Source organism: Balaenoptera physalus (assembly GCF_965194825.1).
Source record: "Balaenoptera physalus genome assembly, chromosome: 3".
Classification (NCBI taxonomy): Eukaryota; Metazoa; Chordata; class Mammalia; order Artiodactyla; family Balaenopteridae; genus Balaenoptera; species Balaenoptera physalus.
The window spans coordinates 29,557,132-29,584,167 of NC_138890.1; the positions used below are offsets into that span (position 1 = coordinate 29,557,132).

The following is a 27,036-nucleotide window of genomic DNA, read 5'->3' on the forward strand; positions in this document are numbered from 1 at the left end:
TTAACTGAGGGACCTCGCTTTCTGCGAGTCAGACGCCCTTCTGTTACACAAATCATGGACCATTCATTCCTGCTTGATCTGTACATTTGGCGGTTCGCGTACTAGGTTTTCTCTGAGTAAGGCGTGTTTAAACCATGGTCAAATATGCCAAGACTGCGTTTCCCTGGCTGGTCAGGAATCATCTGTGGAGGGACTCGGAGCCCTGGGTTTCTAGCCCCCGCCAGCTAGGTAGAGGAGAGCCAGGCATGTCACCAGTTTTACCAGGCTCCCCTCTCCCCGACATGCCATCTTGGGTCGGAAAAATGTTTAATGGAAAAAAAAATTAAGAGTATGGACAAATGAAACAAAAATGAGACAACCTAGTTAATAAACTATTTAATTTTGTTTCAACAGTATTGCAGGAGAAGAGAAGAGATTCTCAGACATTGTCTCCTGACTACTTGTAGCAAATCAGAAGTTCAGTAGATATGCTGCCAAAAATGCCAGGCTAAAGATGTCAGGAACACATCCTGAAAGCGCTTTCCGTGAGTGGTCTGCCCTTGATAAATCACTAGTACTGGCCAAATTTCACATAGATGCGACAGGTCTGCAGATAACCCAAGAGTGCTGTTTTGAAAGCCTCACTCCCATTTATGTCACTTACCAATTTTGGAAGTTCAGTGACATCATCATAGGCTGGTTCTGGAAGGACCTTAGCTGTCTCCAGGATGACCTCTTATTGTTGAGATAAGGCACAGAGAGGTTGAGAGCAGGGTCGGGACTAGAGTGGGGCCCGCCTCCTAACATTTTGTACCCAGGGCACCCCGCTTCCCTCACCCTAGTCCTAGCCCTGGCTAGGAGACTAGACAAGGGCGACAGCAAGTTAGCGGTAGCAAAAGACTAGAACCTGGGTCTCCGGACCCCTGATCCCATGTTCTTTGCCCACTGTGGGCACCTGCAGGCAGTTAGGCTGTTTAGAAGAAATCCCCTGGTAAGACTGGGGATCCTAAGCACACTTGTCCTTTCCAACCTCATCATTAAATGTTTCATATTATTTAGCAGGTTGGGGGAGGGCAAACTTTAGTCCATGACAGAATCAAACAAAGATTCTGCTTTCAGCTCCCTCGAAACCAGAGGTTGCAAACTAGATCACAGACTACATTGTGGCCACAGATGAGGGATTTTTTAATCCCGTGGAGTGTTTTTTTACCATTTTAAATTAGCATTTCAGATTGCAAATTGATGGTATTTTTTGTAAAAGTCCAGAATTCCAGCTTTGGACTTTGGTGAATCAGAAACATTGGCAACCCTGAGCTGCATTTCTGCATTGCAACGGTGAGCTGTGACTGAAAAGCACATACCCTCCGTAGATGGGGTATGTAGACTTCACTTTCTCACCGACCTTCCCCCATTTCAGTGACCTGCCAGCCCACGCAGCCCCTGCTTTAATCCAGCCAAGAAGCAAGGATGCACTGTGTGTCACCATAGTGCCAGATACCAGGGACAGTAAAGCGTTAAATGAGCAGGTCCTCTGGCAGATCAGACTCTAAAGGCGAGAGCTTTACCAGAATTGTTGAATAGACAAGCGCAGACAGAGCTAAGTGATGGGGAGTCGAAGACTCCCAGACTGGACAGGGGTACCTCAGAAGCCATCAGGTGCCCATGAGACATGATGTCTCATGTCTCATCTTCTGAGAAGTTCTTCTCAGGAGTTGAGCTCGCCTCCAAATTCCCTTTGATTCTAAAACAATTGTAATTGGGTTTATTCACATGGTGAGAAGCAAGAGACAAATACCTCCCACCCTGTTTCTTGCTCCCTAGACCCCAGCATCAGCCTGGGTAATGAGCTCCCTTTCAGTCCACGTTTAGAGAAAAGAGAGTCGAGTTAAAGCAGTGATGGGAATTAACCAGACTTTTAGCAGAGTTCTACTTGAACCACCTCTGGGCAAGTATGACATGGCCTGACCCTGAGCCCTACTTGTAGATACAGAAAGTGAATGTAAAAGAAAGTCCTGTTTTGATATAAGAAGGCAGTGAAAAGAGATTGACACCAGTCCTGATACCCAGATCAGGGTGTGCTCACTCTCCTAGTACAGGGTGGCTGTCCCAGCTGCAGGGTGCTGGGTACTGGGCGTTGGGACATTTATAGACATGGTTGGTCCAGTTCAGAAAACCCAGCGCTTAATGCAAGTAGTGAGTTGCCTGTCCTCCACTTCAAATGACCTTCCTCTGGGTATGGAACCAGATGCTCTGATTAACAAATAATAATAATGTGTTGATATATAATGCAATGATATCATACCAATTATTAGTATAGTTATTATAACTATTATAATTATTGTTATAGCCCCCATGTTTTAGCATCTTCTATCTTCCAGGCCCTGTGATAAGATATCAGAATGAAGTATTTCACATAACCCCGTTCTACACCCTTACGAAGTAGATCCTGGTAATTTCCTCATTTTACCAGTGAGGAAACTGAAGCTTAGAGAAGTTGAATAACTTGCCCAGGGTGACACGGATAAGTACAAGAAGGGGATTACTCTTCCAGTATCAAATCCCCTGCACTTAACTGCTCTGCTACCAAAAAAAATTAAAATTAAAAAGTACATCCTAGAGAAACAATTATATGCATTAGTGAGATTACTGACTGTAGTAAATGCCCAGAATAATTCAGGAACCACAGACTTTCTTTTTTGAAAAGTTGCCGCCTAGCGTGCTCAGATCTAAACCTATGACATCAGCTTAACCAGCATCACATCCCGTTCCATGAGACTGCCCCAGACATGGCAGGAGGCAAAGGCTGAGCTGCTGGAGTTTACAGTCCTCCCTTAGCAGTGGGTGCCAAACCAGCTTCACCAAATTGAATGGTTTGGGGTTCATCTCCTTGCAAAAGAGAAACATTCATACCAATTCTTAGGCTAGTTAGGGGGATTAAAGGAGATACCTCAGTCGTATGTCTAGCAGATGCCCCATCAGGACGCTCATAAAAATCAAACTCAGAGAATACTCCTATACTGTTCACTGCCTTGCAGAAACCTGGCACATAGTAGGTGGTCAGTTAAAGTTCATGGAACCAAATTGAGTTGAAATTACCAGTCGGCTCTCTGCATCCTCTGGTGCCGTATCCTGCGGATCCCAGATCCCCGCGGATCAGTCCGCTGTTGGTTAAATCCGGGATGCGGCTCCCGTGGATGCAGAGGGCCGGTTGTAATGAACTGAATTTGAAGCTTACCCTACCCCAGTCTCTAGATTCTCTGTTTTGACGTGGCCCTGAACAGGACTAAGATTGTGGTTGTCCCAGAATTATTTTAGATGTTGAACAATGTCGTATTTTACTGAAACATTTCTCACATTACCTTTGGTTTTTTATCCCTTTAGCTAAGTGGTGATTTTTTTTTCTTCTTTCTTTTTCTTTTTAAGAATGAACAAAATTATAGCCACAATGAAAATTGGTGTTTTCTAACAGAGACAAGATTCATTTTCATTTATTTACAAAATGTTTCACCTGGGTTTCTCTGGGAGACGCAAACATTTTATTTGTTTCAACAGCCTTCCGAATCAGGGCGTTTAATCCTGACATAGCTTTGAATATAGAACTGTCATTGCTTAATGAAAGTCTTAAAATATCTCCAGAATATAATTTTTTGGGTACTGTGCTGCAAATTGTGATTTGTTGAGGCAATTAGGATTAAAATTGTACTTTGTGGAAAACATAGTTAACTTCCATTCGACCCTCAAAGTACTAGGAAGGGAACTGGGTTTCCCATAAATGCACACCCCTCCTTCATGGTCACCCAGACTCGGAGCTGGATCATAGTCAGGCTCTTAAAATGATGAACTTGGTTTTGAGAACATCAGCTTAAGGAAAAAGTGAACATTTCTTTGAAATGTAGAATAATCTTTTCCATTTAAATAAGCAGCCCTTTAATAGTCCAGGTAACTAGAATCTGGGGGGGTTCTAGTGGTTTCCATTTTATTTCATTTTCCTGTTCACTAAAGGCTAGTTTAGTTTCTCAATTGAAAATGTATTGCTCTTCATTCCTGAATTGAGAGGATATGGTGAAGATCATTGAATCGTTCTTCACCAACAGAGGGTCTTGAATCAGTAAGACTCCCGCTGTCAGCATCTCCTATGGGCAGCACTTAGGTGGAATCAGGTCACAGTCTTGCTGTCCCCAAGGGCCATAGACTACAGCCACTAGGTCTCTGGGCTGAGATTCTGGCCTGACAAACTAGGTTTGGGGGCAGCCTTTTGGTTTGCTTTGTCCCACCTAAAACAAAATGGAAAAATACCTTTGCATCTTTGTTTTTTGGTTTTTTTTAATTAATTAATTAATTTATTTATTTTTGGGTGTGTTGGGTGTTCGTTTCTGTGCTAGGGCTTTCTCTAGTTGCGGCAAGCGGGGGCCACTCTTCATCGCGGTGCGCGGGCCTCTCACTGTCGCGGCCTCTTGTTGCGGAGCACAGGCTCCAGACGCGCAGGCTCAGCAATTGTGGCTCACGGGCCTAGTTGCTCCGCGGCATGTGGGATCTTCCCAGACCAGGGCTCGAACCCGTGTCCCCTGCATTGGCAGGCAGACTCTCAACCACTGCGCCACCAGGGAAGCCCCACCTTTGCATCTTTGAAAAAAAGATTCCAGAGGGTTTTCTCTCAGGAGCATGTGGCCGGTGAGGAAATGCCTCAGAGCTGCCAGATGCATTCAGGGGTCAGTTCACTCCCAAAACAGAGCTTCTATGCTGATTTGAAAAGGCGCTCCTATGCCGATGGTCAGACACTACCCTTTCTCCAGGCCCCAGCTGCCAGCAGTGGCTTTGGTGACCAGTGTGTGAGCACCTTTTGTATCTTGCCCCTTATCAGCTCTTGGATGCCCTTGACGAGTCAAACCTGCCTATGACTGATGCCGCCACGTCCACCCGGGGTGTGGAATATTGGATGGCTTGGCTTACCTATGGCCGACAGTCCATTACTCTACAGAACTGGGTCCTGAAAGCCAAGATCCGAGGAAGTTGATCCCTCCTGTCACTTGGCTTTATGGAGGGGAGGAGAGCATGGGGAAGACACAGAGACACATAGCTGGTGAGAATCAGAGCATCGTTTTTACCTTTCCCTGAGCTTTCGCTTCCTATCTTTGAAGGCGCGCACGAGTAAGGGGTGGTGAGGAGGAGGGATGAAGGGAATAACGGTTCTATTTCTCCAAGGCCATATGTGGACTCACTGTAGAAAAGCTGTAGAGAGCCCGTTCTCCTTTGAGGACCCCAGCTATCAGGTCTATTTTATCCATCGATTGAATGAAACCTGCCAATGTGAGGTTTCTTTCTGTTTTTTAATTGTTTGGTCTTTCCAGTGTTTAAAAAAATTAGAATTCATTCCCAACACTTAACTCCTGGGTAATTTTATAGAAAAGTATATGATTTCAACTTCCCTTGAATATTTAGAAGCTGTGGCAACCCTGGGTTGACATGTGGCTGTGGTGCTCCTGAGCAACATGGTCCACTAAAGCAGCGGTCCCCAACCTTTTTGGCACCAGGGACCGGTTTCGTGGAAGACAGTTTTTCCACGCAAGGCAGTAGGGGGTGGGCAGGGGATGGTTCAGGCCGTAATGCGAGCGATGGGGAGTGATGGGGAGCTGCACATGAGGCTTCCCTCGCTTGTCTGCCGCCGCTCACCTCCTGCTGTGCGGCCCGGTTTCTAACAGGCTGAGGCTGGGTACCGTTCTGCGGCCCGGGGGTTGGGGACCCCTGCACTAAAGGACTCTCTTTGATGAAGGAAGTGTTTCATATCTGAGCTGTCCAGTATGATAGCCACTAGCCACATGTGACTCTCGAGCACGTGAAAGGTGGCTAGTGCAACTAAGAAACTAAATGTTTAGCTTTATTTAATTTTACTTGATATGAATTTAAATTGCCACACGTAGCTTGTGGCTGCCTTATCGGATAGTGCAGGTTTAGAGCTGAGGGGCAAGGACTGCATTTGGACAGGGCATGCCCTCTGCAAATCTCCATAGCTCCCACCAGGCCCGCTCTCCTGCCTGCCCTGCTCCAAACCCCTGGAGCCATTTCACATCCATTAATAAGCACAGTGTTTAAACGGTATATTTTCTGAAGCTAGATACTTTGAAATACCTGCCACACCCCCTCACCACCCCCCCCCCACTCTGCCCTTTCTCTCTCTTAATTTAAACATCTGGATCTTATACCCCCAAAAGACCTATTTTCACTGAAGCCCGGGAGTAGGCTTATTAAAACCGTCTCCCATCAAAGCAAAACCCTCTCTGAGTGAATTAGTTTCTGGATCCCAATTACTCACTTCTCTCAGCTCTGCAAATGACTTCCACAAAGTCAACTAGGTAGGAAAATCGCTCCCATGTCTAGACCCATCCCTTCTCCACACATAAGCGGAAGATGCAGCAGGCAGTTAGGGAAGCAAGCCCATTAACCCCGCAGAAGCTGAGCCTGGTGTCTGCATAAAGAGAGAAAGAAAAAGAGCCGACCCGCGCAACTATTTTCAACTGCTGCACAGCAGGGGCTGGTTGCAACTTTCAGAGTTTGGTCAGATGTCTTGTCTTTTTGCAGACCTGGATAGATCTGGGCATCCACAATCCCTTCCACCGCCTTCTGGAAAACTATTCCCATTTCCAGAAATGCCATTTTAGAGCCAACATCAGCCCAAGTGAAATTGGAGAGTGAAACTGCAGGCTCCGGGGGAAGACCCTGGAGGTCAACTGGTCCCACCACTTCATTTGAAGAGAAAGAAACTCCCCAGAAAGGTTAAGTGACTTGCCCACAGCTATAGGAAAATTTCACGGAAGAACCAGGCCAGAAAATGGGTCTATTGACTGTTATCTAATGCTGTATATTGCCATCTAACCTTTCCCTATATTAGCAGGCAGGAAACAAAAATTAGTGGAGCCAGCCTCTATGTCCCATCCGTCTCAACATCCCTTAATCTCCAGCATTTTACCAGAGGGAACATTTTACCTTCAACATGGGGAACACACCCTCCCTTTCTAGAAGCTTCCAGTCCTGCAGCCACTGCTTGGGGGATACCGGTACCCCAGTCAGAGGGCAGTCTGGGAAGAGATCAAATTCTGCATCATTGATCCCAGCTAGCAGGGGTGACCCGAGGCCCCATGAGTAAGCACCAGGGACCCCATCTTTGAGCCTACATAGCCCGAAGTGTAAACTATACCCAGTTCCCTGAGAGAGTCCTTCCCTTACAAACATCAGCAGATAAAAACAAGTTCCCTCTGACATCTCAGCCCAAGAGCAGAGCCTCCTTCCTGCACCCTGTACAGTTTTTTCTGCTAACAGCTCTGAAGTGGCTAAGTTCCAAACTGTCCACGAGAAACAACTTATGTGTTTAGCCACAGAGCTGATGAGTAGCGAACAGAAACTAGACAAGAGCACACAGGCCTGGCGGAACACAGTTTTACCCTATAAACAGACACTTCTTCAGGGCTCTTTGTCCCCGAGTAATGATGGAGGGGTGGGGGAAGCATTGAATATCAATTTTCAACCGTTTAAAGGTAGTCGGTTTGAATAGTAGTTTCCTGGAGCGTGCCTTAGCCAGAGCCTGCCCTTCAGGAGATGCAGTATGGGAAGAAGGCTTTAACCACACAGCACCACAATGCCATTAAAATACTTTGATGATTTATTTATTTATATAGCCCATATGTGCTATATAGATGTTAAATATGTATATTTGATTCAGATTGTTAAAGTAATCCGCTTCGTTCAGAGACTGAAACCTGGCTTCCGCAAGCCGAATCCAGCCCCTGGGTATGTTTCCTTTGTGACTTTAGCTCCTTAAGGCGATTTAGTCACCAATATGGAGGAACAAGGAGATTTCACATAAAAATTCTAGATGTCTGGCTTTCTCTTCAACAAAAGGAGAAAGCTGGCGGCACTGCACCCACGTTCCGGCGTAGCAGCAGACCTTTGAAACGAGAAGCGATGGTCCCGAGTAGGTAGAGTTGTGTTTACGCACAGTTCCCTTCCTCAGATGTCAAGCCTCGCTCCTGTAGGCAATTGACTTTGTACTCCCAGATCAGCCCAGAAGGCTGTTTAGAGTGGAAATTTATTTTTTATCGAAAGATGCCAAAAGCATGACCCTTCGCGTTTGGAAACTCATCCGTTCCTTCAGTAAATACTTATTGAGTCATCCTTTGTGCCAAACACAGAGCTAGGTCCTGCCTACACAGCGGGGCATAAAACAGGTGTGCTGTCTGCCGCCTCTTGGTGTACACGTTCGTGGGTATTTAAGAACTTTCCCCTTCTTCCTCTCTTCCTGGCTCAAAGGCAGCTGAGGTGGAATTGTCTGTTTCTCTCTGTCTCAACTACAAACTCACCTGTCCAGTTATGTAAGTTGAAGGTCATTCTTTCACCCCCAGCAGACATCTTGCACCCTGGAAAATGCCTGGTTTCTAAATAATATAGTAGACAAGATTGACTGTCCAGGCTCCCAGTTTACAGATGATGAAATAGAATTAGGAGACTGAGGCCATCTCATTCATGTTGTCGTTTAAGGTACATTTTACAATTCAGTTGGTCATTGGGAGGCAGTTGAATCATACTGCATCACCACTAGGCAGTATCTGTGATGATCTCAGTAAATGAGTAAGGCGTTCTTCAGAATCCAGGAACCAAAAACACTGGAGCATCACAAATACTTACACCACAAGCGTCTGACTGAGCAATGGTGGGATTTGAAGATTCATCTTTCTCTTTTGCCCTTCCACTTTTTACATTTATTTTGCAGGCATCTTTTTTTTTTTAACACTGAGGCTCCGCTGGGTGGATGGAGATGAGTTTCTGCCTGTCATAATATGAATGTATAATGAAGGCAGAACCAAAGACAAGCCCTTTTGTTAAGGAATCCATATCATCAGAGGCCCCAGTTGGCAGCTGATTGTTTTTATTTATTTCTGTAGGTTTTTACATGACACCTGGAGACCATTTAAAATGTTACTTGGCGGTGAGAGCTGTGTGTTTAAAAATAACGCTCACCCAGTGCCAAATCACTTTAGAGTCGGGTACAAATATTGAGACAAAAACCCCAGCTGTTATTGCTTTGGCTGCTAATTTGAGGTGTCAGATGAGAGCCCGACTGCTATACGTCAGTGAATAAGGCCCCTTGTGAGGTCATCATGTTTTCTAACAGTTGAGAGTAATGGACTAATCAGTGCAGCATCAGTTGTTTTCATTATATGCCCACACAATGGTTATGAGCTTTAATTTAAACGGTCCGCAGGGAGATGAAGGAAATCGGTATTAGGCAGCACCCAGGATAGTCCAGGAGAGCAGGTACCGTAAGGGAGATGGCTTCCCACCCTCCTCTGTCTTCTCTCTCCCTCCATCTTTCACTCCTCCTGCCACATCTGCCCTCAGAGACTCGTTGTCTGCTCCGAACAGGCAGAAGATGAGCTTTTCTCAAGGAGCAGATCTGGACTCTTGGTTCTTCAGGGTGTTCTGAAAAATCCCAATCAGCCAATCCAGCAGTCAGGGCGGCTTTTGGCAACACTTAGACTCGTCGGCCAAGCCTGGACCTTGGAAGGCGTTGAGCCACGATTGCCCTCTCTTCTCTGTAGCCTCTACTACCGTCCTCCTGTCTGTGCTGAGCTTTCTCTCTTCCTGGGACCAGAGGAGGGTCGGGTGACACTGTTGCTTTGAGCAGCCTTGACCGCGAGGCAAACACCTGGGTCCCTGCCACATCGAAGCCAGGCAGGGCTGAGTCTACCACTAACACGTATGATTCACCTCCACCTCTGGACGGCAGGGAAGTTGGACGGCCGATGTCTGCCGAAGGCAATCCTGTAAGAGGCAGCTTTGTGTAAAGATAAAAAATATAGGGTCTGGTGTGACACTTTCCTGGTTTTGAATATTGGCTCCACAACTCTACTGTTATGTGATCGGGGCAGAGTTCATTGATCTTTCCAGGGTCCAAAGTGGAAATGACAAGAGTATCTCAGGATTGTTGGAAGAATTAAATGAGATAATGCATGCAATTAGCAAAAACATGATCAATAGCATCAGTATTGTTGTTGTTATTATCATGGGCATCTTTATTGGAAGATCTTGGCAAGCGCACCTCAAAGCAGTATCCTTTACTAGTCCACCTCATTGGAGGAAAGCAGAGAGCTCATGGGAGAACCTATAACATCAGTTTAGGTTTCTCGAAGGACACGTTATTGTACATTATGCTTCCTGATTTCTGGAATTTCCCAGAGCTTCCGGCCAAATCAGAACAGTGCATAGCTGGGTGAGAAAGGCAAGTTCAGCTTTGATAGGAGGGAAACAGCCAGGGAACTTCATCCAAAAATGACTGAGTCAGTGCAGTTGGGGAGAGACCCTGGGCTGGGAGAGAGGCTTGGGGATGCCTCTCTGAACCTCGGTAGGCCCAGTGGCATTCACTGTGTGCTCTCCCACGGCCAAGTCCACAGAGATGCCACCTACACACATTCTAATGGGCCGAGCTAGCCAACAGCTTTCACATTCCCAGGATCCAGGAGCATGTGGAAGGGCCTGGTCATCAGCAGTAGGTACCATGGTTGATTCCTGGTACCATGATGGCTGTCAGTCAACACCCACCAAGCAAGACCAGGACAAGCCAGTCCTGCTTTGACACAGCAAGAGGGAGAGACAGAAGTGAGCCCTGCCAGACCCTCCCTTTGAGGTCTACGTGCTACCAGAACCCCTCTGTACTTCCATGCCCCCATGGCAGCCGTTTAGGTATTTCCCACAGAGTCTAGCCACAGTGTTTGCACTCATCAGCTCTTTAGGAAATGATTCTGCCTACTTTGGTTGTACCTGGCCCTGTGAATTCAATGTAGGCCCTGTGGGAGGTAGTTATATCTCCTGAGTTTAGAGTGCTGGCCACTGGGCTCCCACATTTGTAAGTACAAGTCAGGGAATCTCTAGACTCACTGTCAAAAGACATCCTGTTGCCATGGCCATGGCTGCTGATGACCCACCAAAGAGTCTCCTTCCTGGGGACCCTTAAAGAGGGAACCACCTTATTTATCTAGACTTAAGAAGAAGTCAAGCTGCCTTGAGACAGGAGATGAATGGGCCGAGCTACCAAGACGGTCTGTCTGACCCAAGGAGTCTGGATCCCCACCTGTGCGGAGGGGAAGAAGAGGGGTTCCAAGAGCACCCCCAGGAAGCTTGGCACTCTGGGAGACTGCAGTGGCACTTACTGTGGATGCCTGGTTTTGCAATTATGTGACACATGCTCACAGATAATATTGCTGCATTAGAGCCAATTACATAGTGTTATGGACACACAACATGCAGATTACACCCAGAGCCAGGAAAGCACAGCCTGACAAAGCAATGGCCTAATCGGAGGAGACGGAGGGAAATGTCAGCCTTATTAAGGTTGCCAGTGTGGCGTGGCTGCAGCTGGACTTAGCTCCTCCAGATCAAAGATGGTTATCTTGAGTGATGCAAGGGAGAGCCACACTTTAGCCCTCAGCAGAGATCAGTGGGGAGCCAGGGGCAGAAATCAAGTCGGACCTCTCTAAGAGTGATCACAGCCACCTCCATTGAGGACTGCGTATGACTTAAGAACTTGGGCCTCTCCCTAAACAGGAAGAGACCCAACTCCCTTGTGCTCTCCACACAAGAGGCCTTCGGTCTCAGGGGCAGCCACGTGCTGCCCTCCACATTCTGGTCAAGGCTCTGTCCTTAGCCTTTTCCCTAGTTCAGTGGTTCTCCAACTTGAGCTTGCATAAGAATCCTCTCATTCATTGAAACACACAAAGCTGGGCCTACACCAGAGTTGCTGATTCAGTAGGTTGGCCTGATGCATATACTGAAAATATGCACGTCTAACAAGTCCACAGGTGATGTTGCAGATCTGGGGACCACACTTGGAGAACCACTGTCCAAGTTCATTCCCTGCCCACCCCAAGGTGGGTTCTCCTGCCCTGTCTCTTGAACAGGGCCTTCTGCTAGGCTCTCATTCCATCACAGCCTTACAGGTTCCAGGAGCAGTGGGGCCCAGCTTCCCAGGTGGGAGCGTGGGATGGGAATAAGAAGTGTGGATTCTAGGGTGAGATTGCCTGTTTCTGAATCCCAGCCCTACCACTTGCCACTGGGACTTTCCTGCCAATGTTTTACAGTCTTTAAGTTTTGAAAGTCGTTGACCTAATCCCCTCTCCTTACCAAGCGGTTATGTGACTCACCCAGCATATCACAGCTAATCATTGGCAAAGACAGGACCGGAACTGCCCAGTTCTAGAGCAGCCAGTGGGCAGCAAACATGGTTTATAAAAAGCCAGTTAGTAAATATTTTAGGCTTTCAGGCCATATGGTCTCTGTTGCAACTACTCAGCTGCTGTAATGTGAAAGCAGCCATAGACAGTACATAAACAAATGGGTAAAACTGTATTTACAAAAACAGGCTGCGTTGGATGGGCTTTAGCCTGTAGGCAGTAGTTTGCCAACCCCTGGAACAGACTGGTATGTGTACCACTGCTTCATACATACATTGCGACTAGGAGCCCTTGTCTTGCCTGGGTGCCCCAGTATTTAGCTGAAGAACACAGGGAAACACAAACTTTGTCCGGGTACCAGTGTTCAATTACGTGCACTATAGGAGCAATAGTAAGTGCACTAATCCCCTAGTGCCCTGGAAAAAAAGTTTAATGTGCCCTTTCTAGTGCTCACAAGCAAGAGAGAATGGAATCCACTGGTAGAAGTAGCATTGTCCAAACAGATGATTTTAATACAGAAAACAGTCCCTTTTCATTAGACATTAATGCTCTAATTATGAGAAAACAGAAAAGAGACTAGAATACAGGTTAGTCTCAATAGAAATATAGTATGTATAATGGGGTAAGTAGGGGCTTTATAAGAGAGAAATGGGAGGTAGATGGACTGTCTTTTAAATGCCATGGGGTATCCTTCTCAAACTCTTGCAAAAAATTGCAGAGGAAGGAACACTCCCAAACTCATTCTACAAGGCCACCATCACCCTGATACCAAAAGCAGATAAAGATACTACAAAAAAAGAAAATTACAGACCAATATCACTGATGAATATAGATGCAAAAATCCTTAACAAAATACAAGCAAACAGAATCCAACAACACATTAAAAGGATCATACACCATGATCAAGTGGGATTTGTCCCAGGGATGCAAGGATTCTTCAATATATGCAAATCAATCAATGTGATATACCACATTGATAAATTAAGAGTAAAAACCATATGATCATCTCAACAGATGCAGAAAAAGCTTTTGACAAAATTCAACACCCATTTATGATAAAAAACTCTCCAGGAGGTGGGCATTGAGGGAACCTACCTCAACATAATAAAGGCCATATACGACAAACCCACAACAAACATCATTCTCGATGGTGAAAAACTGAAAGCATTTCCTCTAAGATCAGGAAGAAGACAAGGATGTCCACTCTCGCCACTATTATTCAACATAGTTTTGGAAGTCCTAGCCACAGCAATCAGAGAAGAAAAAGAAATAAAAGGAATCCAAATAGGAAAAGAAGAAGTAAAACTGTCAGTGTTTGCAGATGACATGATACTATACATAGAGAATCCTAAGGATGCCACCAGAAAACTACTAGAGCTAATCAATGAATTTGGTAAAGCTGCAGGATATAAAACTAATGCACAGAAATCTCTTGCATTCCTATACACTAACAACAATTAAGGAAACAATCCCATTCACTGTTGCAACAAAAAGAATAGAATACCTAGGAATAAACCTACCTAAGGAGGCAAAAGACCTGTATGCAGAAAACTTTAAGACACTGATGAAAGAAATCAAAGACGATACAAACAGACGGAGAGATATACCATGTTCTTGGATTGGAAGAATCAATACTGTGAAAATGACTGTACTACCCAAAGCAATCTACAGATTCAGTGCAATCACTATCAAATTACCAATGGCATTTTTTACAGCACTAGAGCAAAAAATCTTAAAATTTGTATGGAGACACAAAAGACCCCGAATAGCCAGAGCAATCTTGAGAAAGAAAAAAGGAGCTGGAGAAATCAGACTCCCTGACTTCAGACTACACTACAAAGCTTCAGTAATCAAGACAATATGGTACTGGCATAAAAACAGAAATACAGATCAATGGAACAGGATAGAAAGCCCAAAGATAAACCCACGCACCTATGGTCAACTAATCTATGACAAAGGAGGCAAGGATATACAATGGAAAAAGACAGCCTCTTCAATAAGTGGTGCTGGGAAAACAGGACACCTACATGTAAAAGAATGAAATTAGAACACTTCCTACCACCATACACAAAAATAAACTCAAAATGGATTAAAGACCTAAATGTAAGACTGGACACTATAAAACTCTTAGAGAAAAACATAGGAAGAACACTCTTTGACATAAATCACAGCAAGATCTTTTTTGACCGACCTCCTAGAGTAATGAAAATAAAAACAAAAATAAACAGATGGGACCTAATGAAACTTAAAAGCTTTTGCACAGCAAAGGAAACTATAAACAAGGGGAAAAGACAAGCCTCAGAATGGGAGAAAATATTTGCAAACGAATCAATGGACAAAAGATTAATCTCCAAAATATATAAACAGCTCATGCAGCTCAATATCAGAAAAGCAAACAACCCAATCAAAACATGGGCAGAAGACCTAAATAGACATTTCTCCAAAGAAGACATACAGATAGCCAAGACGCACATGAAAAGCTGCTCAACATCACTAATTATTAGAGAAATGCAAATCAAAACTACAGTGAGGTATCACCTCACAGCAGTTAGAATGGGCATCATCAGAAAATCTACAAATAACAAATGCTGGAGAGGGTGTGGAGAAAAGGGAACCCTCTTGCACTGTTGGTGGGAATGTAAATTGATACAGCCACTATGGAGAACAGTATGGAGGTTCCTTAAAAAACTAAAAATAGAACTACCATGTGACCCAGCAATCCCACTATTGGGCATATACCCAGAGAAAACCGTAATTCAAAAAGAGTCATAAAAAAAAAGAAAAAAAAAAAAAGAGTCATATACCACAATGTTCACTGCAGCACTATTTACAATAGCCAGGACATGGAAGCAACCTAAATGTCCATCGACAGACAAAGGGATAAAGAAGATGTGATACATATACACAGTGGAATACTACTCAGCCATAGAAAGGAGTGAAATTGGGTCATTTGCAGAGACAGGGATGGACCTAGAGACTGTCATACAGAGTGAAGTAAGTTAGAAAGGGAAAAACAAATATCGTATATTAACGCATATATGTGGAATCTAGAAAAATGGTACAGATGAACCGGTTTGCAAGGCAGAAATAGAGACACAGATGTAGAGAACGAATATATGGACACCAAGGGGGGAAAGACAGGGGTTGGGGGTGGGATGAATTGGGAGATTGGGATTGACATATATTCACTAATATGTATAAAATAGATAACTAATAAGAACCTGCTGTACAGCACAGGGAACTCCACTTCACTTTGCTGTACAGTGGAAACTAACACAACATGGTAAAACAACTATACCCCAATTTAAAAAAAATAACTAACTAAATAAATAAATAAATCCGATGGGGGGAAATTGCATTATTTCTAGTTCATACTGAAATGCCCATTCAGTAGCTTGTCATGGTACAAAAAGTACAAAAAGGGGAGGCCAGGACCAGTCTTGAAGTTTCATAGAATTAATGTGACCCTGAACTTGAGCTTGAAACCTGACGGAAAATGCTGAATTAAGAGCACTTACTTGGAGAAAAGCTTCCAACTAGGGCGACTTGGGGTAAAGCATATCTTCTCAATAGGAACAGGGCAGTGAGATTAAAGCTAGATTCTAGAACTAGCAAAACTCTTCCAGGAAATGGAAGTAATAAATAAGGTGAGGTTGATGAGGTCACCATAGGTTAGGCTTGGGCAGTCATCTAATGGGGGTGGAGGTGGGTCATTGTCAGACCAAACCATTTATTTTTTCTGTTGATTAATTTTCAAGAAAGTTTCTAGAACAAGAGGCAATGGGAGGCTTGCTCAGTTAATTCCGGCTTTGGGTCCCTGAGTGGAAATGACAGAGAATATCTTTGCTGGAGTAACAAACTTGCCCTGAAAACAGGAGGCAGTGATAAAGTTGGGAGAAACTGTGAAAAGAAAGAGTAGTGAGTCCTGAGTCCTCTAGGAGCTCGTTGCTACCCTGGGTAGGTCTCTCATGTCTTATAGCCTCAAATTGCTCATCTGTAAGATGGGGATAATAATTTCAACCTCAGAGTGCTTCAGGTACCAAATAAGATGAATGTGAAAGTATACTGTAAACCATAAAGGACCAAACAAACACAAGCTACAATAATAATAGCTAATAATTACCCATCACTGCCTATGAGCCAGGCAGTGTGCTAACAAGTGTGCTTTCCATGCCCTGTTTCAAGGGCGTGATGGTCAGCTGGATAATGTCCCCCCAAAGATGTTCATGTCCTCATCCCAGGAACTTATGAATCGTACCTTATGTGGCAGAAGGAACTTGGCATGTATGAGTAAGAAGCCTGAGATGGGGAGGTTATCCTGGATTATCCAGTCAGGCTCTAAGTGTCATCACGCAGGTCCTTGTAAGAGGGAGGCAGGACATCAGAGTGAACAGTAGGAGATGTGACAACAGAAGCAAGAGGTTGGAGTGATACAGGGAAGGGGCCATGAGCCAAGGAATATGGTGGCCTCTACAAGCCGCAAAAGACGAGGAGATGGATTCTCCTCTGGAGGCCTCCAGAAGAAACACAGTCCCGTGAACCCATTTTAGACTTCTGACCCCCAGACTGTATGAGAATAAGTTTATGTTGCTTTAAACCACAGAATGTGTGGTACTCTGTTACAGCAGCCTTAGGCAACTAAGGCAGGTGTCATTTCTGGAGTCAGGCTTGTGTGGATTTAAGTCCTGGTACCACCACTCGCTTCATCCATGACATGGAGGTGATAGAAAGGTGCCTGCCTCATCGGGTGGTTATAGAAATGAGATGACAAGTAGGACCCTCAGCCCAGTGCCTGCCTGGCATAAAATAAACTCGCAGTTAATGTTGGCAATTATTGGTACCATCTCATTTAATCACCAGGAAAGCTCTGTGAGATCAGTGCTGCTATTTGCCCCATGTTACAGAGGAGGAAACTTAATAAGATTATGAAAACTTACTCATGGTTGCACAGGCTGCAAGTGGCAGAGGCAGAATCTAAACCAGGTCATTGCCTTTGAGGCCATGGTCACCCACTCTGCTCTTCTGCATCAGGGTTATGACAATGACATCTCCATCAAATGCCAGCTGCTTAGGCTGGGACACAAGAACCAGATAGAAAAGAATGCTCCCTGCATGGGCAAAAGCCACCAAGATTGGAAATCAAATAAATCTGTGTTTATTAGGGAAAAAGAAACTGTAGCTGCCATGGAGATCGGCATCCAAGAGGTTAGCAACCCTCTGACGTCCCTGGGCCGGGCAGCCCCACACAGCAAATCATGAAGGTCTGAATACTGTGTTTAGTCACTTTGGTTCTGGAATAATTGCTATTATCGTAAATGTTTTATAGCCCTCATTACGGCTCACATTTAAATATCAGTGTAGTCATACATTAATAAGTCATCGCTGCCGGACGGCTGCCGGATGCAGTTACAATCCAAGCCCAGCATATAACTGTGCTGTATATTCAGCTAAATTAGGGCTGGCTGTGAACTCAGCCTGATGTTGAGTTGCTGGGTATGTTTGGAAGGAAGCCTCTTTTCTGCAAAGGCTTCTTGCTCCTTGCTTTTGAGAGATAAGGGGGACACTCAGATTTTTGTCTGGTAGTGAGTCAACGACCCTAGCTAGGTATCCCCCAGGTGTGGAGCCTAGAACTCTGGGATGGATGGAAGCGGAAATGAAGGCATTGTTTCTGCCCTGGAGGCATTCCTAATCCGCTGGAGAGGGGGTGGGATGGGGAGCATAGCAGTCGCTCCTCAGAAACTCCCTACCAAGGCAGGAGAGCCCGGACCGGTGGGAAGGACCGATTCTTCCGCCCTGTCTGATGACATGCTCTGAACACTTCCTGGGTGGATGGAGATAGGATGGATTCACACACACACACACACACACACACACACGCACACACACACACACATACACACTTATAGAAAAGATAAGCCACATGAAACAAAATAGCTATGTAGGTTCAACTTCATAAAATGTCAAGTGTCTGAATTGGTGCATTAGTAAAGTTCCAGAGTGGGCAGAAGCAGGCAGTGTAAATTTGGTTCATTCCTCTTTATCATACTATATGCCTAAAATAATGCCAGACACAGGGTAGGTGCAGAAGAAATATGACGGGGGAGGGGGGAAAAAGTATTAGGTTCTGTGCCTCTGTGTAAATAGATTTCCTCCTGGCCTTTTTGGCCAAAGACCTTGAGGAATAGCCTGGGGTGAAGGGTATGTGGTCCCTGGAATCCTGCTGTGGACTAGTGTCCCCAGGGGAGAAAGCATGTGTGCAGGGCCCCTTGGGTGGGGTGGGGGGTGTGGGGGGGCCACTGTGTGCCAGGCAGAGCTCTGTTTATATTCCCTTGGGGGTTGGGGTTGTGTGAGGGGAACAGGAATGACCAGGACAGGACTAGATTCTCTCCACCAACGTCAGTTAAATGGTCGCCTCAATTACTGAGCACATACTGTCTGCTGAGCCTTTTACCAGCCTGTGAGGCAGGTACCATTGCCTGCCTCCTTCTGCCGATGCAGAAGCTGCGGTTAAGAGATGTTGATCGTTGGCCCGAGACCGCACAACTAGGGTATAGAAGACTCAATCTGAACCATGTATGGACCAGGCCTTGGGACTGTAGGAGTGCATAAGGTAGAAAATGTTAGAGGGCGTTTTAAGAGGAAGATAAGGCGTTTACCGAGAGCCAGGGGCAAAAGAAGTCTGTTTAACCAGTGAAGGCTTCCAAAGAAAGGCTCCTTCCTGGGCCGGTGGGACCCCGTGGGAGGGTAAGAGGAGGGGGTGGATGAGAAGAGGGTATTATCTGATGTGGCCTTGGAGGAGCACAGGAGAGGGAAGAGCACAGAAGCAAGTGGCCATCACGAAGGAGCGTCCCATGGGCTATATCCATCTCCTGCTCTTTGGGATGCAAAGTGAGGCAGGTGTGGGTCAGAGAGCTGAGAACAGTCTTGCCGCGAACGGTTGCCTCTGTCTGCACAGTCACTGAAATAACCGACCCAGACAGGCCCTTCTGCTACATAACATTTCCACCTCTGCACGTGGTTTCCTTGGCTGCCATGCTTTCCCTGGGCTCCCGTAATAGGTCCTTCTAGAAGGGTAAGCCCAGGGCCGTACTTACCTACAGCCTGATTTCATTCTGGTCCATTTATGGGGCTCACATTCCCTCTCTTCCCTTTTCCCTGTACAAAGATACCAGTCAGTGTCAATACTGCACTGGAGGAGTCTCCATCCGTGGTCGTGGGGAGGCACGAGCAAGTAGACTTCATCCCTGTCCTCACAGAGCTCACAGACTTCACTTCAGACAAGATGTGCTTAAAGAGCCAGAAGATGGCTGGAAAATACTCATAAAGTAACCTATCCACAATAGCACCCTGTATGAGGCAGTATGTATAATGGGCAGAGCGAGGAGTGTGGAGCAAGCTAGTGCTGGGTTCACATCCCATGTCCACAGCTTAATAGCTGTGAGTCCTTGCAAAAGTAGTTTTGCTTCTCTGAAGCTCAGCTTCCTCATCTATAACACAAGGATAAAGCCTCCCCTGTAGGGTTGTGTGCAACTAAGCAAGATGCTTTGTATCTGTTTCCTTCTCTCTAAAATGAGAACAAGAACACGTAACTGGCCTTGTAGTTGTGGGAATCAGCGACGTTGTAATGAAGCACTCAGGACACGGTAGGATTTCAGGAAGCAACCTTATTGCTCCAGGTAGGTAAGTAAGTACTGAGAGGGCAGCAGAGGAAAGGAGGGATCCACCTGTAAAAGGAATCAGGGATTCTCTTATCATCTGGAGACCCGTCCACTTGTCTCCGGCTGCTGCACCAACTGACCCACGGCTGTTGATTGATGGTCCCTCTTGCAGTCACATCCATCCCTTCCCCACCTTCCATAAGCATCCTGGTACCCGCCACGCTGCTGCCCTGTTGACCTGTTTCTCCTCTCTCTCCGCAGCACTCTCAATAACAACAACATTAGCCGCATCCTGGTCACCAGCTTCAACCACATGCCGAAGATTCGAACCTTGTGAGTAAAGGTCCCCTGCTTCCTCTCCCACCTGCTCCCCACCTTATGCAGCTTCAGAGCAACATTCTCAGCTGCTTGTAAAACCTCACCCTCGGTTCCTACATCCAAACGCCCCCTCCCTCTGGTACTGACTAAGGGGTGTTGGTGAGCGAGGGCAGATGTGGGGAAGGGTCACGGAGCCATCCATGGTTCTGAACCACCATCCTGCTTCAGGCCAACTCAATTCTCTTCACCCCGGGAATCTTCCTGGACCGGGGAAATCTTCTTTGTGTTTTCCACCTGGATGGAAAAGTTTATTGGTGTTACATCGTCACCGAACTTTTAGAACAGGGATGTGATGATTCATCATTTGTTTATCCATGTCCTGTACCACCGGCAGTTCTATCCTACTGCCAAAGGCTACAGTTGTTTCCCGCTCTGGGAACGGTGGAGGAGGGGGAGTCTTAGCTGCTCCTTCACCCCATCCTCCCACCCACCACACACCACACTTTCCTGCTCCCTGGATGATATTCTGGTATCAGAATGCAGTAACTCTGTTCTTTATCTTTAATGTGTTGGGTGGGCTCAAGCCTTCCAGAATGTGTACTCAGGAAGCAAATCTCCCCACGGCGCCCCATACCGAGAGCAGGTCTAGTGCCTTTGTTACCTGGGAAGTTGTCCTCTCTCAGCCAGAAATCCTTTTTCAGTTCCTCTACAAATGTACTCTGCTGGCCTTTCCAAAGAGGTTCATACTTGATGTTTTTCTTGTGTTGGTGGAGCGTCAATGGAGTATATATTACGGCAGTAGGGGAGAGTCAGCCCCCAAGAGTAAAGTGCCTGGCACATAGTAGACAATAAATGGTATTTATAGTTATATTATTATTATCATCATCGTACTATTTATCCAGAAATCTGGATTAAAAATACCAAGCAACCAGCTTATCTATGGCCCCTGAGCAACACTGCATCCAAGCAGATGTGAAAATCCTTAGAACAGTGGTTCCCAAAGTGGGGGTCCCTAGACCAGTAGTATCAGCATCACCTGGAACTTGTTGAAAAGCAAAATTGCAGGTCCCACCTCAGACCCATGGAATCAGAATCTCTGGGGTGGGCCCAGCCATCTGTTTTTAACAAACCCTCCAGGAGATCTCAGTACTCATAAGGTTTGAGACCCCTGCATTAGTGAGAAAGTGACCTTATCTCAGGTAAGAATTAAGCAAAGATCAATGAAGCAATTGATGAGGAGATGATACAGAGAGCCCTCAGAAGGACACAGAGTTGGGAGTCAGACAGACCTGAGGTTAAATACGAGCTCCGCCACTTACTCTGGGCAAGTTGCTTCATCTCTCTGTTCTTCATAGATAGTGAATTCATAAGCGCTTGCCTCAAAGTTATGGTGGGAATGACATGTACTAACATGTAAAGTGCCTGGTCATGGTGTCCACACAACAAATACAAGTTATTATATAGAAGGAGGATCCAAGCTCAGCTTCCATCATTGTGCCCATTTCTCCCTCTGTTCCCTCATGGGGTAGCAGAATTCAGCCAAGAACATCTATCTTCTTCCTTCCCTTTTAAAAGAGGATGGTGGGACTTCCTAGGCAGTCCAGTGGTTAAAACTCCACACTCCCAATGCAGGGGGCACGGGTTCGATCCCAGGTCGGGGAGCTAAGATCCCACATCCTACATGCTGCATGGTGCGGCCTAGATAGATAGATAGATAGATAGATAGATAGATAGATAGATAGATAGATAGATAGATTAATTAAAGGGAATGGTGCAGGAGAAATCACTCGGGGTGCTGGGCCCGCATCTCCCCAGGCGCGTGGGTTGAATAGAAGAAATACGGCTCTCGCCTGCGCAACCAGCAGTCCAGCTCCTGTGGGCTGCAACTTTGTGATTTCTACCTCCCCTCCTGTTATTTTCAGTTGAAAAGCATCAATAAGAGAGCAGGGAGGGGTCCACGGGAGGCAGGGAAGATGGTGAGGTCTGGATCTTTGTCGGGGTGTTGTAAGGGTGGGGGAAGAGGGCAGGAGAGTTTTTTCTCCTTGTTTCTGCTGTCATACTTCCCTGTGGTCCTGAACACTCATCTGATGAGTTCAGATCAATCCATCAATCTCATCTGTTCTCTTTGCTCCCTGCCTGCTGCCATTTTCTCTTTAGTTTAATTTCAGAGATGGCTCTGTAGAGAACTCCCCAGAGACTTGAGCTGACTAATCCCCCTTCACTGTAATTAAAGTGTGGTGGTGAGGGGGGAGCGCTGGTGGTGGAGAAAGGGGGAAGAGGAGAGAGGAAGGAAGTCGTAAATGGGATTTCTAAAGGAAAGCTTTTATATTGAATTCAGGAAGCCACATTTTATAGAAAATGAACGCTGACCCTCTCTAAAAGGATTTGCTGGAAATTTAATTTAGCATCTGTGGCTAAAAGGCACCTTTTACAAATTGGCATTTGTATTCATTCACCTTATCTTCTGTAAAAGTGGTTTCGCCAACATGAAATATGGTGTTTCTGTCCACAAAAGACCACAGAACAACTGACAGGAACCACGTAGCCACCTTGATGCTTTGGTGGCTAAGAAATGATAGCCTTGTACAGGCAGGGCCTTGGGTTGGGAAGAGCCTGAAGTCTGGAGCTAGTCTCCTCACAGTAAGAATAATAAGAGCAAACATTTCTTCGGTAGTTTACGGTGTCCCAGGCCTTGTGCTTAGCATTTTTCGTGAATCATTTCAATCCTCACAATGGCCCAGGCAAGGAGGCACCATTAATATCCCCATTTTATAGATGATAACACTGAGGCCCAGGATTAGATTGCTTGCTGCCCAAGGTCAAAGTCGAAAAGCACAGAGCCTATGTCAGATTCTGGCACTATGACATCAGAACCTGAGCTTGTCCCGTTCAGTAGGAACAAAAGCAGAAGAGCATCAGGTGAGCTGAGGAAGGGGAGACCGGAGCTTCCACATAGCTGAAAGGCCACTGGAGGCCACCCTCCTTGTGTCATTGCCATCACAAAAGTTATTGAAAGTAATTAAGATTATGTCTCTTCTCACTCAAGAAAACTAGAAATACTCCTGGCAGTGTCTGGGCTCAAGTTTCGAGATCATCAAGATTCTTTTTCTTTTAACATTCGTATTTGGGATAACATTGCTCAATTTGATCTATGAAACATGATGTAAGAGGCAGCTTGAAAGACTCTGCCCAGCTCGACTCTCCAGCCCTTCTGCTGGGTAAAATTCCAAGAGGGGGAGATCTGAGCCTGTCCACTGTCCTGGGCTTTTGACAAGAGCCTTCACATGGCTTCAAAAGCAGTTTGGGTCACCTCTTTTCCATGGTCCTACTTACGAGAGGAGAAATTCCTACAGGAAATGGACAAAGGGATAAGGGCCATCTGTAGCAAGGTTAAAAAAGAGGTAGCTTGGGGCTGGCTAGTGGGGGTTAAGGAACAACCAACCTAATATAATCTTCCAAAAGGGAAACCGCTGACATTTTGATTATCCCAGAAATTAATCAGCTCAGTTAGGATCTGGCTTACCTAAACCTCATTTTTGTTGTTCCATTGATCTCTTACCTCTGACTGGAACTGATGGGAATTTGTTTGCATTGATCCGCCTTGTTTCCTTAGCTTCCATACCTCAGTGCCAAAGAGGGCAACTGCCTTTCCTAATAAAAGCCAAACTCATTAAACGGCACACACACAAAAAAAACTCTGGCACCTCAGCCTGTGTGTGCCACTGCTGCCTACCTCTGCTCTGCCTTGTCACTAAGAACTGACCCACTGTCACTTTTTTCCTAGACAGCCTTTATACCTGGTGGTGTATTCCTGGCTGCGCAATCATCTCTCTCTCCCTCCCTCTCCCTCTCTCCCTCTCTCCCTCTCTCTCTCTCTCTCTCTGTCTCTCAACAGCTCACTGATGGGTCAGGAGACAGATCATTTTCCCTCATGCTGCAGTTTCCCAAAAAGTTCCAATGCAGAAAAGGAATTCCCTCCTCCCCTTCATACTCTTCGGGAAAGAGTAACCAGCTCCAAGTCCAACACCAGGCCCCCCTCCGTCCTTGGCACAAAGTGGTCATCTTTGTTGAATACACAGAGGTCTTGCCTTCCTTCTTAGAACAGAGGTCCTTCCCTCCAGGTTAGGATTTTGCCTCCCCTCCCCCTTCCCACCTGTCATACCTCTTCCTGGAGTGCCAGACTAAGAGGGAGACAGGCTTGTTTCCACAGCATTGGGGCCTGAGCTTTGACGCTCAGAGGCGAGCATTGCTTGGGGCCCATTACAGGCACAATATCTTGGTCCTGGGGGTCTATGCAGTTGTCTTTGACTTTTAAGAATTGGCTCTGAAATACAAAAAGAAAATTATAACATCAAAGTTAATCATGTTTAAACAAAATCGTAAAAAATCTTTTCAAATATTTTTCAGCAGAAAGAAATGGCATTCTAGGTGGGATATGGGTTTGTTTAGTCAGTCTGATATTATGGGACCTGGGACCCCCACCCTGAGTCTGCCAAGGTCCCTGGTGGCCCTGGCCTGCCCGAAGTTTGCACCCGTGCAGGGCCAGGGAGACTCTGCTGGCAGGCAGCGCAGATGGGCTACACTTGGCCAATGTTTAGCAATGTTGACCTTACACTAAGTGGAGTGTGGTCAAGAGCTCTTCAGCTCTCTCCATTTCAGACACGGATGTAGCCTGAGCCACTGCTTCGGTCTGCCACTCAGTATTAACTGGCATGACACACAGTACTTGCAAGTCCCAAGATATTGCTGGCTGGTGCACGTGCAGAATGGGGCAGTTGAAATTTGCATCAGAAGGCCAAGTATATGATAAGCTGTCGTGACTAAAACTCACCTACCGCCACTGCTAATGATCTAAGTTTGTAGGGACTGTGGAAGTTGGAAACCCCTGATGCAGAAACCTTGGGGAAGAACCTTTAGGTGCGCCTGGGTATCCTTAGGTTGCCCTCCAGACAGTGGAAAGGAAATTCGACTTAACCAGATGAGGCTCCCCTCAGATGTGGAACCTGAAGCTCCCTCTCAGGAATCTTATTCACTCCAGGGTGAGAAGCTGATCTGGAACCACAGCTACTAGAGGGAGAAAGCCCAAGAGTCCTGAAGATGGATAAAGCCTTTTCAGAGGCACTGAACCAGTCAGAATAGCACATACACCAGGTGGACTTGAACTTGGGAAGGCTAGGCAGGGCACTCTGGAGAAAGTGCTGTGGATTACAAGAGTCTGTAAACACCTTATTTAAATAGGAGGATGAAGAGAAGGTGCATCCTTCAGAAAGTACCCTTCTCTCTGTGCCCTGCTTACCCTGGCTAGAGCACACAGCGGTATTGGTTTTAGGCTCGCCAGCATGACACACAAGGGGCCCATTAAAGCGACACTTAGAGAGAAAACGAAGGAAGGAGAGAAAAGACAACAGCAGATCTCGGCCACAGTTCACCACAGACTGGAGCGTGGAGATTAAGAAGCTGTTGTAAAGCATCTGTAACCAGGGCTAGCTAAAGTACGGAAAGCTACACCTGAGTCACCCTTTTGGAAGTTTGACCTGAATCAGGATCATTGCTGTAATAATGTCACCCTCCCTCTTCTATGTGTTGAGCCTTTCCTGAGTGGGAGAGAAAAGGGTGGAATTACTATTAAAAAATGGGAATTGCTCAGAACCCTGGAGGCCTCCATTGGATGTGGCCGGCACGAGAAGATGACTGTCATTTGTGGCTTGGCAATAAGAGGGTTGAGGCTCCTGTGGGGATTCCGCGGTGCAGAGGGCAATGCTCCCCTGGGCTCCCGAGGATTGTCACACTGGGCAAAGGGCACGGAGGTTCAGCCCGCTCTATTCAGACAGTGGCATCCTCCCCACTTCCTGCTGTGACAGCATCTTCCCTCTGTCTCTCCCTCTCCCAGGCGCCTCCACTCCAACCACCTGTACTGCGACTGCCACCTGGCCTGGCTCTCGGATTGGCTGCGACAGCGGCGGACCATTGGCCAGTTCACTCTCTGCATGGCTCCTGTGCACCTGAGGGGCTTCAACGTGGCAGACGTGCAGAAGAAGGAGTACGTGTGCCCAGGTGAGGTGACCCCACCACTCCCCTCCCCTCCTGTCCTGTGACTCGCCCACCTGTGAGCTCTCCTTAACATCACCTTGGCCTTGAACGCACACCCCAGCCCAGAGCTCGGTGTGGAGCCTCGCAGATTGCCCCAGCATTCGCCAGTCACTTAAAAGAACTCTAAGGTGCCTCCAGGGGTTCCAGAAAAGAAGCTCTTGCCATCTGATAAAGGAAAGTGCTCAAGGAACTCATGAATCACTTCCTTTTAAGCCTCAGAGTCCATTAGGTACTTTAGCATTGGCCAAACCCGTTCCTATCGCCCATTTGCTCCTAGAAATTGAGAGTCAGGCTAATAGAGGCTATGGGGTCAGCCTGCTTGGCTGGAAATCTTAGCTCTGTCTGTTAATGGTGTGTGACTTTGGTAAGTTACTGCATGTCTGCAAAAATAGAAAAAATTGCAGTCCATAACTCCAGAGATGGGTGGGAAGATTAAATGAAGTAATGCATATAAAGCACTTAGCATAATACACAGCACTTGGTAAGAGCTAATGAGTGGAGCTTAATTATTATAGTTTAGTGGGCCCACAAAATGCTGAGCAAACACGAGAGTTTGATCTGTGGGTAATCGAACTGTAAGAGAAGCACAGGTGCCCATGTAGTACAGAAAACAGAGCTGTGCTTGGACATGACTGAAGGCAGCTCATCTCTCCAGGACGGGAGGTGGCTGAGTGGCCTGAGAAAAGCTTCCCAGAGGATGTCACCTTTGCCTTGGGTCCTAAATGTTGTTTGCTTGTTTGTTTTTACTTTTCATTGACATTGCCCAATCCCAT

General features: G+C 46.2%; 1 protein-coding gene across 2 annotated transcripts in view; it reads left to right on the forward strand.

Moving 5' to 3' along the window:
* The window catches only part of SLIT3 (slit guidance ligand 3), a 619,558-nt gene that overhangs the window by 443,259 nt on the left and 149,263 nt on the right, over positions 1–27,036 (forward strand). For both annotated transcript variants that reach the window (XM_082456399.1, XM_082456400.1), the window contains exons 7-8: positions 20,117–20,188; positions 26,064–26,227. In XM_082456399.1, the coding sequence (XP_082312525.1) occupies positions 20,117–20,188; positions 26,064–26,227 (236 nt within the window). The remainder of the gene's footprint in view (positions 1–20,116; positions 20,189–26,063; positions 26,228–27,036) is intronic.